This window comes from Scleropages formosus, chromosome 13 (genome assembly GCF_900964775.1).
Source record: "Scleropages formosus chromosome 13, fSclFor1.1, whole genome shotgun sequence".
Taxonomy (NCBI): Eukaryota; Metazoa; Chordata; class Actinopteri; order Osteoglossiformes; family Osteoglossidae; genus Scleropages; species Scleropages formosus.
Window position 1 is genome coordinate 26,453,440 of NC_041818.1, and position 14,571 is coordinate 26,468,010.

Genomic DNA, 14,571 nt, shown 5'->3' on the forward strand with positions numbered 1-14,571 from the left:
ATCAAGGCCACTGCAGCAGGAGGTGGGATTGGAACCCTGGTCCTTTGAGCGCAAGGTGGAGGTCCTAACTGCTGCGCCACCTGCTGCCCCCACAGCTCCGCGGGGGATGGACGGACTGGCGTCCTCCAGCCACGCGCCCGATCCGGCTCCATGCCGCCGCTTGCGGGCAACCCAGACTCCGCCTTCCCGGCGCTGTGCGCAGGCAGCGGGGCTGCGCGCGCGCGCGTCAGTGTGTGCGCGTGTGTGTGCGTGCGTGCGTGCGTGTGTGTGTGTGTATGTGTGTATGTGTGTGTCGGCTCGGCTGGGCACGTACAGTACGGCAGCTTACAGTGAGCAGAAACGCACGATCGCTGCATGCAGGCTGACGTGTGCGCGGAGCGCGCGGCGGTTCCTCACTGAGTCGCATCCCGGGCACGAGCCATGGACCTATTCGAGTTCGACTTCTTCAGGGACTGGGAGCTCGAGCAGCAGTGGTACGTCCGGCTGCCCTTTCTCTTTTACCTCTCTCTGTGCGCGTGTAACGTGTGTGTCGGGAGCGAGCCGCGCTCCCTGTGCCAGGCAGGATGAGCCGGACACATCGGCGCGTGACACCGTGGTAGAGCGGGCGCGTCCCCGTGCCGTGGTTGGCGGGTGGCGAGCGCCGGAGCGCTGGCATGACATTGTCGCTGTGTGGCAGCGGGGCCGCGCGCGCGGAGCCACCTGGGGGGCCACCTGGGGCCACCTGGCACGGAAGCCGCGTGCGGCACTGATACATTGTAACGAAGGCGGCGCGTGCAGCGGATGGAATGGATACAATGTAAACCGGTGCGCTCTTGACAGTGCGTGCGAGCTCGAGCGCCTGTGTGTGTGTGTGTGTGTGTGTGTGTGTGTGTGTGTGTGTGTGTGTGTGTGTGTGTGTGTCCGAATCTCCTCTGCCCTGTTTCGGTGTCACCCGCACAGTTTGCTTGTGCAGTGGTTTTAATAATTTCTCATGCGTGTTTTCGTGTGTTTATTATTTGTCCTTATCGGGGAAAAGTAAGTTTGTTGTAACTGTGTAAGAAAGTAAATCAGCTGAAACTAAGGCCTCCACGCGCATGCAGCATTGTGTCAAAACATAAACACACACAGTATCGCACAATCATACAGTCACTGTCCGTTATATAGATGTTCAGTGGTGTGTGTGTGTGCGTGTGCGTGTGCGTGTGCGCGCGCGCGGTGAGGAGGACGAGGAGTGCTGATGTGGCTCTGTCACCATCGGACCGGGGAGATGATGCTCAACTGAAACATTTGTTTCTAACTTGTTTACACATCAGAAATTATTTATGAGTATAATTATTGCTGCGGCATAATTGATTGTGCCATTACTACAAAGTAAATATTTGTTTATCCTTATTAGTAATGCTAAAGAGGCGAGCAGCAGTCAGTCCCCCCCCCCCCCTTGTTTCAGTCATCATGCGTGAATAAATGGTGCTGTAATTGGTGCCCCCCCCCGCCCTGTCCCCTGTTCTTTGTAAGCCCCTGGTGGTGGTGGTGGTGGTGGTGGGGGGGGTGGGCTGCACGTTTATATACAACTTTTCCATTCTCTCTTTCCTTTTACTTCGGCTGAATCAAGATTAATGAAATTGAGCATTGAAAAAGGATTTTTATGCTAATTTATATAGTGAGATATTAATCTCCGCGTGCCCTAATTCAAGTGGAAAGAATACAACAAAAAGATGGTCTGCTGTTGCTGGACCGAGAATTAGCGCCACCATGTGGCGACATGTGGAAAGTCTAGAGAGAGGGCGAGGGTGGTGACTCCTTTTAATAAAGCGGTTACCCATTTGTTTTATCTGTAATGCTAAAATTATTATTATTATTATTATTATTATTATTCGTTCCTCCATCCATTGCCAGTAATTGCTTGTAAAGCGCAAGGTTGCTGTGGTTTGAATGTTATCCTACAAACACAGGGTCCGAGGCAGGGTACACCCTGGACGGGATGCCACTCCATTGCAGTAGTATTATTATTATTATTATTGTTGTTGTTGTTATTTTTATGTCAATAATTATCCTTGTTATCAGGCTCCTTACATTTTCTTTGTCCTTCAAGAGTAACTCTGTAGGCGGTGCATTTCCTAGTGAATAAGTAAAAATTAATACAGTATACGTGATGGTGTACGACACGCGGGGGTGACCGTGTGACCAGGCCGCTGCGCCGCTCTGCTCGACTCTTCTTCCGCCGCGTGTCATCAGTGCTCTTAGTGTCGATCGGCCCGGCTTGTTGAGACGCTCCCTGAGGCGTCTTTAACTCTGTGGGTGTCCCCTGTGGATCCCTGTCCAGCTCCTCGCAGTCACCCTCTCAGCATTGTCCTTCCTTTTTCACCCCCCCCACCCACCCTCCCTCCCTCCCTCCCTCCCTCTCTTTCCCTGTCTCTCTCTCTCCCTCCTTACTTCTCTTTCCTCTGCTGCCTTGCTCTCCTTTTCTCCCCGCGCCTCCCTCTCTGCTGTCGCCTCCTTCGCACTGCCCTACCCCCCCACCTCTGCCCCACCCCCGGCACAGCGGCGGCCCAGTGTACTCTCGGGCCGCACCGTGGATGTTTACCGCTCTTATGTCAACACCGGGGCTCTACAGAGGACACTAAACGAATGTGTGCTCCAGCCTTTAAGACTCTCAAATTCTCGTTCTCTGCAGTTGTGTGTGTGTGTGTGTGTGTGTGTGTGTGTGTTGCTCTGTGAAGCTGTTTTTTCGAGGGGTAGATGTGCTCAGTTTGTTCTTTCGTTTTATTTCAGAGCTTTTCAGTTTCAAATTACAGACAATTTCTCAGACCCACATGAGGCCGTGTGCTTCTCCGTGTGCTGGACTCACAAAGGACCTTTCATACATGCCGTAAACGCAGGCCTCGTCACACTTGTAGTCTTGGGACCCTGTGTTAACACTCACTATCCACTTTATGTCTTTTTACTTCTTTAAATTATCAGCAATGGTTTAAACCAGCAATAACCACAAATTCTGTTGTTCATACAGGGGTGTGTAAACTGGGGAAATCTAGGTTTAGAACCTTGTTCAAGGATACAAGTTCAGGGCTCCTTCGGGAACGAAGGCTTCATCTGGAAGTTTCTGCTCAGGAGCACAGTTCCTTAACCGTGGCTCCACCTGCTGTCTTGCCTTTGCAGGAGCAGAAATTTTACCTGCTACATTGGACAGTTTCATCGTCCGAATTCCATCATTTTGGTTTGATGTCACTGATATGATTTTCGTTTCAGGATCTTATCTCGCTGTGCCCGTGAGACTCATGGGTTGCAATCCCCATCTTTTGGGTGGCTCTTGAGTTCTGGCTGGAGATGAATTTTCCTGATAGTGGGAACGGGTGGCTGTTCTGGACTTCTTTATTTGCCCAGAAAGCACAAGCTTTGGCAGGAGAGCAGTGTGTGATAAGCGCTGAGTGTATCTTTGTTTTCTTAGCGCTGCCACAGGTCGGGTCCCAGAGCGGCCAAATGCGGGTCGCGGTGCTCAAAGCCTGCCGCGGTTGGGCTGCTGGGTGTGGCCTCTGCCCATGTTCACACACCCTGTGACTGATGGCTTGTCTGTGAGCTGCTGGGGTCGGGGGAGGGGGGAGGGGCAGGGACACGTTGTGATGTTCGACCCTGCTGAGCAACATGTGGTAGTTGGATAGAGTACCTGGCACAGCAGGAAGTGCAGTGGTTAGATGTGCTATCTTGGTCTCTAAGGGCCTGGGTTCGAAACCCCCCCCCCCCCCCCCCCCCCTCATGTAGTACCCTTGGTCAGGGTACTTAGTCTGAACCGATGTAGTAAAAAATTACTCAGCTGTGTAAATGGCCAAATCATTGTAAGTAGTGGCTTGATATTGTGCCTTTAGAGAAAAGCATTGTCTACCTGAATAATAACTCTGATAATAATGACAACAACAGCAATAACACCAAGAAAGTAATAAATAATAATTATTATCATCATCGTCATCATCAACAACAGAGGAGCTTCGGGGATGGGGAGACATGCCATGTTAACAGAATTATACTCATCTGGGAATGACCTATGTTTGGGTTTAAAAAATGCATTTCAAATGAGAAAACACATGCCTCTGCCCCCTGCCATGGTTTGTTTCATATTAAAAAAAAAAAAATGAATGAGAGCCATTCTCTCATTTTGGATCTGTGTATTATATGCGCCGTTCCAGAACATTCAGCCCATTTCATTTTTAAACCTGAACCGTTGCCGCTCAATTGGCTCACACTCTTCTGGTTAGCACAGCCGTCTGCCATATTGTTTCATTTTTTTCTTAACTAAAAAAAAAAACACCATTTGTCGGGGTAATATGATATCATGGTCCCTTTTAAAGTCGAGGGCAATTCTGGAGTGCTGGTATTGATTCTGATTTGATTAAACCCATGCCGGGTTTTCGGCAGGACAAGTGTGAGGTTTAATCAAGTCGAATTCGGTTTCGCAGTGAGGGGAATTCAGCGAGGTGCGAAATGGGCTCCGCCGAGAGAAAGCGATCGTTTGTACACACAAGCCGAGCGTTGGACGGCGTGGCTGAACCAGCAGGGCCTCGGCTGCTCCTTCGCGGTTGGAGGGGTGAGGTGGGGTTGGCCGAGGCACGGAGCCCGACCAATCAGGTCTCACGTCCTCTCCGAGCGGCCAATCAGGCGCAGCAGGTTGCCTTCTCCCTCTATTTTTTCACATTTTAGAAAATTCTGAAGAACATAATTGGTTTTTTTCTAATGCCGAGCGCATAACTGTCTCAGACTTTGCCAGCTCCCGAAGACACTGAAATGTGCGAATGCGTGTGGTGTTTTTTTTTTGTCTTCCTTGGTTTGCAGCCAAGAGCAACCCATGACAACCTCACGGTGTGCGTATCAGTCGAGCACAAGGCTGCTGAAATTCAGAAACGAAATTAAAAAAAACTTTGGTCCAGAACAGCCTCAAAAAGTCCTAGGTGCCGAGTTCCCTTCCCTGTTAACGTGGAGAGGCTCGGTCATCGTGTGCCACTACGCTCCCCAGCGGCGGCTCTGCGAGCGCCTCCGACGGATCACCTCATTTCCCCAGTGCGTTTCCCAGCAGCCCCCCTCCCCTTCCTCTATGTAGGCTCCCCCTCCAGGTAATTAATTTTTATTTGGCAGCAAACTCAAAAACGCCGTCTGCTGGGGTTGAATGGGAGACGAGGACTCTCCCGAGGTGCTTCTCAGAACGCCTCCTGGATATGTGCGGTGCTCGTGGGAAGGCCTCGGCTTTGTGAGCCGGGATGGGGGATCAGACAAACGCCCAACGGTGCAGAACAGAAAGGAATTGCGGAGCTGCTGTGGAGCTCTAGCTGTGCTGAGCTTTGGCGGCTGTAGGAAAGGGGGCGACCCGCCAGGTTTTCCCGCCGACGTAGCCGGCTCCGGGTCCCACCAGCATGATGTATGTCTGGTTAGCTCGTCTATTTCGGTCGGTAAACAGGCTTGGCCAGCAATGTCAACGTCCAGAACTATATAAAGCGAGTTTATTTACTATAGAGGAGGAGTCTCCGCCAGGTTTGTGTGTGACAGTGGTTGCGGCCGACGTGCGAAGACTCCCACTTGCAGATGGCTCCGGAGACATGGACTGCAGTCTTGCAGCTCTCAGTCTACAGGTTTGGCCAGGCCTGTTTGCCATGTGGCTCCTTGCGGTGCGGTACAGACCCACCGCATTTGGGTCCTGCCCCCCCCCCCCCACAGTGCTTTGGGAGGGAGCTGATGGGGTATAATATGAGGCACACCAGAGGAGGTGGATTCCAATCTCATTTATGCACAGCGCGAGGAGACGGCTGTGCCAAAGCAGCTTGTCAGCATGGCAACACCCTCTGCCCCCACTTCCAGTGCAACACATCCCAGGTGGGCCTGGCGGACCCTCACCCCCGGTGGGTTACCATAAAGTCACTTTCCTGCTGGTGGCTCAGTGGTCCTCTAGCCCCCCCTTCCTCAGTCCAGTCGAGGGGTTGTGGGGGCCGTCATGGCCACTGAATCTGTTCTGGATCAGAAGGAGTAGAGAGGAGACAGACATCAGCAGCTGAGAAATAGGGAACAGTGACCCCTTTAGAGGGGTCATACTCTGTGGTCCTGTGCCTCTCCTTGCACTAGTAGGGTCGCCTGTGGCACTTGAACCCCAGACCTTTTTGTGCTCGTAAATGACGATGTCGCCACTTATAAATGGGCATTAGCAGCAGAAGAGCCATAGACTCGGTCCTCTGTCCATACCACATGGACTTGTCAGATAGGAAAGCCCTCTCTGGGCCCTGGGGTGGGTAAACGGCAGAGGGGCCAAGTGCCACCACGCCGAGGCTAGGCATACCTGCACTGCAGCTAAGCCCACAATTCCAGCTCTCTCGCTGCAGTGCTTTACAATGAAGCGCTAATTTCCACAGGCTTAATGACAGCCGCAGTGCGTGCCAGGTGGGTGCTGACGCGAGCCAAGCAGAAGGATTGGCTAAGCGGGCCAGATGGAGCCCTGGTTGCAGGTTGGGTCCACTCCTGCCAAGGATGAGATTGGTACCTCCTGGTACCGCCTGGTACCGCATACGCTCACCGAGCTCAGTTCACTCAGGTGCTCAGCTCCTCCTGTCTTAGTAGTGCATCGGTAATCCCTCATTCAGTGCGTGAAACGCTGGTCCTAAAATGCTGCTCAGACTTTCAGGAGCCAATAATAAAGCCATCTTAACAAATGTGACAATAGACGTGGACATTTCTCTTGTAATCCTAAGTTCCACGTTGTAGTGTAAAGGGTAAACGACGATAAACCTTGTGTTTACGATGTCGCCGTGAACTCGCGATCGCTGCGGCTGTTTGTCCGCGTGTCTCAGCCGTTTCACGGACCCAGTTCAACACTGGAGGTGGCCTTGGTGGCTCAAGCGTCGCAGGAGCGGTATTCCACAGACATAGTGGGCTGAATAGTACTTCTGGAACTCCTTGGGTCAAATGGAGAGTCTAAACTCCTGTTCCCATGACTACCAGGGAGAATAAGCGATCCCTGTCTTTTGGGAGACTCTGAAATTTTTCTCAGCCATATTGAGAAGTAGCGTTTGGGAAAAAGTACCCCAAAGTACAGCTCGTAAAATCTGACCGTAGACTTATTGTAACCCTGACCACCCCCTGAACCTCACAGGTGAGTTTCTTCATTACGGTGAGTCTGCGCCCTCCAGCTCAACCGTTTGTCACACCTGTAATGTGATAAGTCGGTTACTCAGCTTTTACCACAGCGCAAGCCGTTCACCATCCTGCAATCAGTGTCTGTATGGCGTTGCCCCAGGTTACTTAGACTAGACCATTAGACTCTCAGGTTCATTTGTACCATTTACCACACTGCTGTCCAGTGGATGGACAAGTATAGCAAAGATCCTGTTGCTGTGCATTTTGGACCTCTGCGGTATCCTGGAGCTGTCAGTGCGGTATTTTCCTCGCTCTTCTACCAGTCAGCCGAGGTTCTGCAGAAGGTACTTTGTGTGACTGCAGAATATTTCATTGCGTTTTTCTACGGTTAATTCTGTTACTTAATGTCCTTCTATTTTCTTCCAGGTGCTTGCTGTTCCTTTTAAAAAAAAAAAAAAAAAAATTAAAATAAATTCCAGTCCACGTGGGAACAATCGTTGGCGAAGCGGCCCCACAGAGCCTGGCCGACATTAACCGTGCTGGGGAGAAATGTGGTCTACGCCCTTGTACTTGTTAGCCATTATTGTTGTTTATTACCCGTTCGTGCAGGCGGCGTGAGGACAAACGATGTTGGCGAGGACTGTCGCTCCTTCTCCTGTTGCCCTTCCAGGAGGGTAATTGAATGACTTTAACTGAATTCTGTTTACTTGGGAGGAGTGAAAAAAAAAAAAAGTGTATAAGTCACCAGCACTTCCATGGACTGGCTTCCAAAGTGTGCCTTGACGAGCCTCGTACCCGGGGCTTTGGGGTAGGCTCTGTCACACCCCAGTGTCACCGAGAATTGTACGCCGCTGCAAACAGCTTGTGACGATCAGCATGATCTGGTAGCGTCACTCTCAGATATTTTGACAGTCGCTGTTGCGGGTTTTTTTTTCCCCCCGATTGTTGATTTTGCTCGGATCACTAGACCCGCCGTCTTTGATTGGCCTTTGATGAAGCCGTAAGAAAGAGAAGACGCTTTCCAGGGAACTTCATCACCTTTGAATCTTTAAAATATTTAAAAAAAAAAAAAAAAAAAAAACCAAAACAAAACATTATTTGTTTTCTCCTCTGTGAAAGGGATTGCTCTGACATTAGGTGCTTTTTACCTTTAGAGTGCACACTTTAAAAAAAAACGAATTACTGCCTCTGCGAGGCTCCGCGCTCGAGGGCATGACAATCACCGCAAGTGGTGATAATTAGAATAAGTGGATATTTACATGTGGTTCTTCACCGGGGTTTTCTTGCACGCTGTTTCTCGGTCTTCGCTAATGACGGCGTCATTGTAAAGCTCCGCGAGCCGAGATGCTGACGCTAATGAAGACTGCTTGGCAAAACGGGTGCACGTCGAGGGCTGATTATGAACAAAAGGTTCATTATTCTTGTACTGCGCTGTCAGTGCGTGGGGTGGATTACGCTCCTCGTTCTTTCTTATCTCAGAAAACCCCCCTATTAAGTTGTGTGAGATCTTATCTGCCTCCCAAAAGTGTATCTGTGGGCTTCTTCGCCCGTTCGCGGTGTTACTGTTGCGAGACGGTTGAATATCATGGATCTCGTCATTCTTACTATTTATGTTGCTTTTCTTTAGTAAGCTCATGATTTTACTTTAGGTGTATTACTTTAGGGGGTGCGGTGGCGCAGTGGGTTGGGCCACAGTCCTGCTCTCCGGGGGGCCTGGGGTTCGAGTCCCACTTGGGGTGCCTTGGGACGGGCTGGCGTCCCGTCCTGGGTGTGTCCCCTCCCCCTCCGGCCTTACGCCCTGTGTTGCCGGGTAGGCTCCGGTTCCCCGTGACCCCGTATGGGGCAAGCGGTTCCGAAAATGTGTGTGTGTATTACTTTACACTGTTCTCAGTTAAATGAGTTGGATCGGTTTGAGCTTGTTTTCCCTCTTAACGGTATAATGGCAGGGTGCCTCCAGCGTCTTATAGTCTAAAGGTTCAGCTCTCGGTTCCATGATGAACACTAAAGACGAGTGACCGCAGCAGCGGCGTAGGCATGGCCACGCGTCCCCACGTGTCAGACAGACATTCAGGGGCACGGGAGAAGCCAAACGGCAGCATGTCGAAATAAATCACACCTTGTTGTCTTGCTGAGGTGCAAGAGCATTAGAGGAAGTGGCAGAGATGGCACCTTCACCTGCTGCTTCTCCATTCATCAAAAGGAAAAAAAAAAACAGACATGTTCATTGTTTGCATTCAGAGAATTCCACATCCTCAAAAGCGCCATTTACATGATGTACAAGGGCTGAGCAGCTCTGTTATGAGGAGGCAGGCAGAAATGTCAGCTGTCTCGGAAAAATAAGAAAAAAGGGGGAATACAAATAAAAACGACAAGAGTGCGGCAACGAGGGAAGGTGTGTTTGGCGCAGCCGTCGTACACGTTCGCTCCACACAGGGACATGGTGTCACTGTGTCTGCTGCAGAACGATAAAGATCGACCACGAGTGAATGTTCTCTTGCACCACGAAGAGATAAGGGGAGGGTTACATTCAGATCGGCGCCAGCAGAAAGCTATCTCCTCCGGGAGGACCCCCGGCACATGTCCGCTGGTGGGGGCGGAAATGACGATGGCATCTCTGGGACGCTGAAAGCCCTCATCCTGGTGTTTGTGGGGGAGGGGTGGTGCCGTTCTGTGTCCAAACCTAAAAAACATGAGTGACGATACCAAGGGGTGGCAGCGGTTACGCTGTTAAAGGCAAACTTAGTCATCCTCTGTGGTCTTGTGCTTCCCCTTGGGAGCTCCACCCAAGGATAACTGTCTTTAATAAGGACACTGGATGTCCACGAGGAGCAGAGAACTGCGCAAGACGTGCATATTGATGGATCCTTAGGCATCACATTCCCTTCATAATAACTCCACCGCTGATGAGAAACCTGTCTCACCCCCTCTGCCATTTTGCCCGCCAAACAATATTTGCGGAAGGCCAGGCGAATCGGTAATCTTTTTAGGGACTAACGTGCAGGGGATAAATTGACAAACCATTTAGCGGCAGTGATGGAGCTCTCGGAGTGTTTTTATGGTGCGGGAAAATGCGCACAAGCTTAACTGCTAAACGTCCTAACGGGAGGCTTGAACTTACGTGTGGTGCAGCAGAGTGAATTTCCTTGTCATTTTCATGGTAAAAGACAGGACAGGAAGTAAGTTCTCTCACTGTGGTCAATTATGGAGCTCCTGTAGTGCCGGGGTGCAGTTCTGGCTGGTCGCTGGTTATTCTCGGCGGGTGCCGTGCATACCCGCACCTCCAGAAGTGTTGGGATTCCTTGAAAGACGGGGTTGCTTCAGCCTCGAATGGTCCGCGAAGCCGCACTTCCTTGATGATCCTGAATTTTTCACTCGTTCCCCTACCCTGCATCATGGGATGTGGAATCAGCAATGTAGGCTATTGTCTCTGTCATTATGGAGGTCTGTGATTCAGCTGTCGGACTGTGTGGTGCCAGGCGGTCTATACAAGGGACTCGGCGAATCGTCCATTATACACCGGGGGGTGAGGGTTCATAGCGCCGCTGCCTTTTGTTACATCGCAGGAAGCTCCTCTTTCAAATGTTTTTGCTGCTCTGAGGGGAAATGTCAGGGGCTGCCGTTGAGCTCTGATACATAGCCACCCGTGAATAAGCAGCAACAAACCGCGGAACGCCTTTTTATGTCGGAATAGATTTTGATGCGGCGCCGTAGAGCGATACCCCAGTTGTGGGCGGAGTCGGGACCACCTCTCTGCCACACTCTTCATCCTCTCAGCTACACGGTGCTCCCATGCGTCGTCAACCGAAGAAACCGATCGTTTATTTATCGAACAAGTGGCCAGGTAACTACCTGACCGCTCTAGAAACTTCTTACAAAAATCTGACTTTTTCACCGAGCGGCACCAGGATGCCCAGGATGGATGGGACCTCCAGAAGTTTTCCCTCCTTGTTTTTGGACTTTTCCATATAAAACACTTTGAGGTGTGGTTGATGTGGTGACCTGAGTCCCAGAGTAAAATAAAGTGAACAGAATTTTAGTCATGAGATGATCACTGTGACACGCTGTCAGGGCAGGACAGATGTGTTTATGTACTCGTCACCGGTAGATTTCCATGGGCGTGCAGGTGCACTGGTGTCCAGGTGTTTATGTACGTTGGGCCAGTGCTCACATGATACCCTTGAGGCTGATCCTCAGACAGAGATTTGTTTGCTGTCCTTTAGGATAGCGATATTTATATTTTTTCATTTAGTCGACACTTTTTTCCAAAGCGACTTACAACGTTAAGCTACTTGCAATTAATTACCCATTTATGCAGCTGGGTAATATTATATGGGGGCACCTTAAAGGCCACCATCGTAAGAGGTGGGATTTGAACCTGTTAGCTTTGGATCTGAAAGTAGCAGTTCCGACCACTGCACTACCAGTTGCCTCAAGTTGAGTCTATAGTGGCAACCCATGCAGGGCAGTGTTCGCATCAGCTTTTTCGGGTGCGATTTTATTCAGTCCCTCATCCTCGATCTGCACGCTCGCGCGTTTCTCATCGCGGCGAAGCATTAGCCGCACAGCCGCGCTTTTTATTTCCCCCTGCAAGCACTTGTAGAATTCCCCAAAGCTTCTCGACAATTCTGCGTCTGGTGGGATTTGAGCCCCGCTCGCACTGCATGCAAAATCAACCTTTTAGTTAAAGAAGAGTCAGGGGGATACCGTGCTGAAACAGCCTTCAGATGTAGACACAGGCAGGCCGCCGAGCATGCTGGGAAGGCCCCAGTGAGAGATACAGGTTGGGAATAGTGTGTGTTCGTGCTCTCGGGCCATCGGGGAGTTGCGGCTCTTCGATGGGGGGGTCTGGGACTCGACGGCACTCTTGCGGTACCTGCGGGTGCCGTTTTAATGTTCGTCACCAGTCAGCGCACTTTGCGTACTTATACGTGTGTGCGTGCGTGTGTGTGTTCGTTCGTTCGTACACATTCCTCTTCCTGGTGTTACTGAACCTGGGTGTTTCTGCCACATCTGCGTCTCTCCCAGTACGGACGTTCTCGTGCGTTTTCTTCTCGATTTCCTTGGGCAGGACAGCGGAACCGTGTTTGACCGGGTTTTTACCGCGCCGTGACTAAGACGGATCCGTAGCCCTCGCCCAGCGCGGAGCACACCGGTGTTAATGAAGCCATTAGCTCGGTCCGAACGAGCGCAGAGAATGCCGGAATGACCGTTATTCCGGAGCCATTAAGCCTTAATCTGCCACCTTCTCGCTACGCGCCGCTCGCGCCTTTCGGCCGGCTCTCTCCCCCGTTCGCCCGCTCGCGCTCTCCGGCTCACTGATCCACTCCCGCTGTCCTTTAAAGCTTCATTAATTCATTTGTTATCAAAAGCGGTTAAGTCAGGGAGAGTGTGGGGAGAACGTTCTTAATTATAGATTTTATAGCCTCCTCCGTTCGCGTCTCTCGCCGCTCGGATTCATAAATCTCGCCCGGCCCCGAATACCATTTCTCACTTTTCTTCGAAGACGAGACGTCCGTCCATTTTGGTGGCACGAAAGTCGGGAGAGAACGGCTGTCTCCGGATCATGCCAGCGACCCGGAACTAATCTCGAGTCGCCGGGCCTGTGTTCGGAAGTCCAACGTGAGCCCTCGGAGTGACGCGCGCAACGCGACGCTCTCCGTGTCCTGCCGTCCTCTGCGTCCTGTTCCTTGACACTTGGTGGACAGTTTCAGAGGGTTTTAATTATTGATCCCAGAGCACAGGGAGGGGTGGAGGTTCCTGCTGCTCAAAGGGGTCTGCTTCCTGGGGTGTCCCTCCTGCCTGGTCTTTGTGGGCCAGCGGTGTAAGGACTCCCTGTGGGGGGGGGGAGGTATAAGTGGACAGGGGAAGGTGGGGTCCTTTCCCGCACCAATCTCACCGTCCATCAACGGCTGCCTGCACGCTGTCCCATGTTGTCGTTGTTGTTGTTCTTCCTCTTCTTATTTTTCCATCTCCACAACAGCGATTCCGCCCCCACCCCCCACCATTGATTTTGACCCAAACTGCTGGCTGGCAGCTGACCTCCAAGTGAGGCGCGGGGCGCCACTCCGTTCCCTCCCCCCCGCGCACCGCACCGACCTTGAGAAATCCCGCCATAGGCGTCCTCCAACGCTCCGTCAGCGGGCGGCTGATTAATGAGCCTCCTCTTCTTCCCTTTGCGCTGTTTTTCCCGCCGGTGCGATTTCGGGAGGAACCGACGGGCCGATACGGGAGGCGCAGATAGCATCGGCGCACGGCGGCGGTGGAGGAACCCGGAGTCGAGCACAGCCATCGCGGCGTGAAGCATTTTCACCCCTAACATTTAGAGTGGGCCCGGCGGCCCTTCTGGATCCGAGCCCGGCAGCGGAAGCGAGCGCCCGGTCCGTACGATGACTAAGACCTATTTCCAGCGGTTTGCTGACATAATTAAGAACACACTTTGTTTTGAGTCACGTAGTTGTTCGAACATTCAGAACCCCACTTGTATAAACACTGGGGGGTGGGGGGGGAGGGAGCACACAATGGCTGGCACGCGATCGCGGGGACAAGAAGTGGCCGGCACCGCGGTCCAGAGTCCAGGGCACCGGGGGACAGTGGAGCCCCCGCTGTGATGCTGATGGTCGGAAGGGGGTCTCCGGTGGGGGGGGGGGTGCAGGAGAGGCCTCGGCCGCACCCCCCGCAGATGACTGTCCACAATAGGTGCCAATTAGAACGTCCGACGGCAGGCGGAGAGCGAGAGGAGGGAGGCCAAGATAACGGAGCGCGTTTATCTCGCTCGCCGCACGCCGGCCAACTTGGCGGAACGGCGGCGTCTTCGCCTGCGTCCTCGCGGCCCGGCGCCAGGTCCGACCCGATTAATCACGGATTAAACGCATTGTGTTCCTGCAATCTGCGACTCCACTGGCGAACACGTTTTTTTTTCGTCCGCGCACAAAATAATGTGTCTTATGCAAATGAGGCAGGGCTCACGGCTCCTCTGAAAGGATGCTTGTCTGTTCCACATTGACGGGGATTAAATCCTAATAGGCACCGGTCTGACGTGGTGGGGGGGTTCGGCTGTCAAGGCAAGAGGCTGCGGCCAAATGGGGGCGGGGGCGCTCTGTCTGGTGGGGGGGGGGGGGGGGGGTCTTCTCGCTGCTGCCTTCTCCGCAGGTTTCTGCATGAGGGTATTTCATCCCACCCCCACCCCCAAAGAATGGCATCCTTCCCAATGCCCCACCCCACTGCACCCCAATCCAATAAGAGGCTCTAAATGGTATCTCTACTTCACAGTGGGCCTCTGGGGCACCATGGGTGGGCCATGCATGGGTGGGGTTGGCTGGAGGTTAGATATTTGGAACCCCACCTTTCCAAACAGTTTTTTCGGCTGCCACGGTCGATGGGGTTAGGTGTTGGTGGTAAAGGCTACGTGAAGGAACTGTCATTCCATTCCAATAAAATGTATTTGTCCATTTATATTTAAATGATGCTCGTGTTTGATGAAGTACAGAT

At 52.1% G+C, this 14,571-nt stretch overlaps 1 protein-coding gene across 1 annotated transcript in view; it reads left to right on the forward strand.

Moving 5' to 3' along the window:
* The first annotated feature begins 249 nt into the window (after positions 1 to 249).
* The window catches only part of aff2 (AF4/FMR2 family, member 2), a 138,037-nt gene continuing 123,715 nt past the window's right edge, over positions 250 to 14,571 (forward strand). The window contains exon 1 of the mRNA XM_029257307.1: positions 250 to 473. Within this exon, the coding sequence (XP_029113140.1) occupies positions 421 to 473 (53 nt within the window). The 5' untranslated portion in view covers positions 250 to 420. The remainder of the gene's footprint in view (positions 474 to 14,571) is intronic.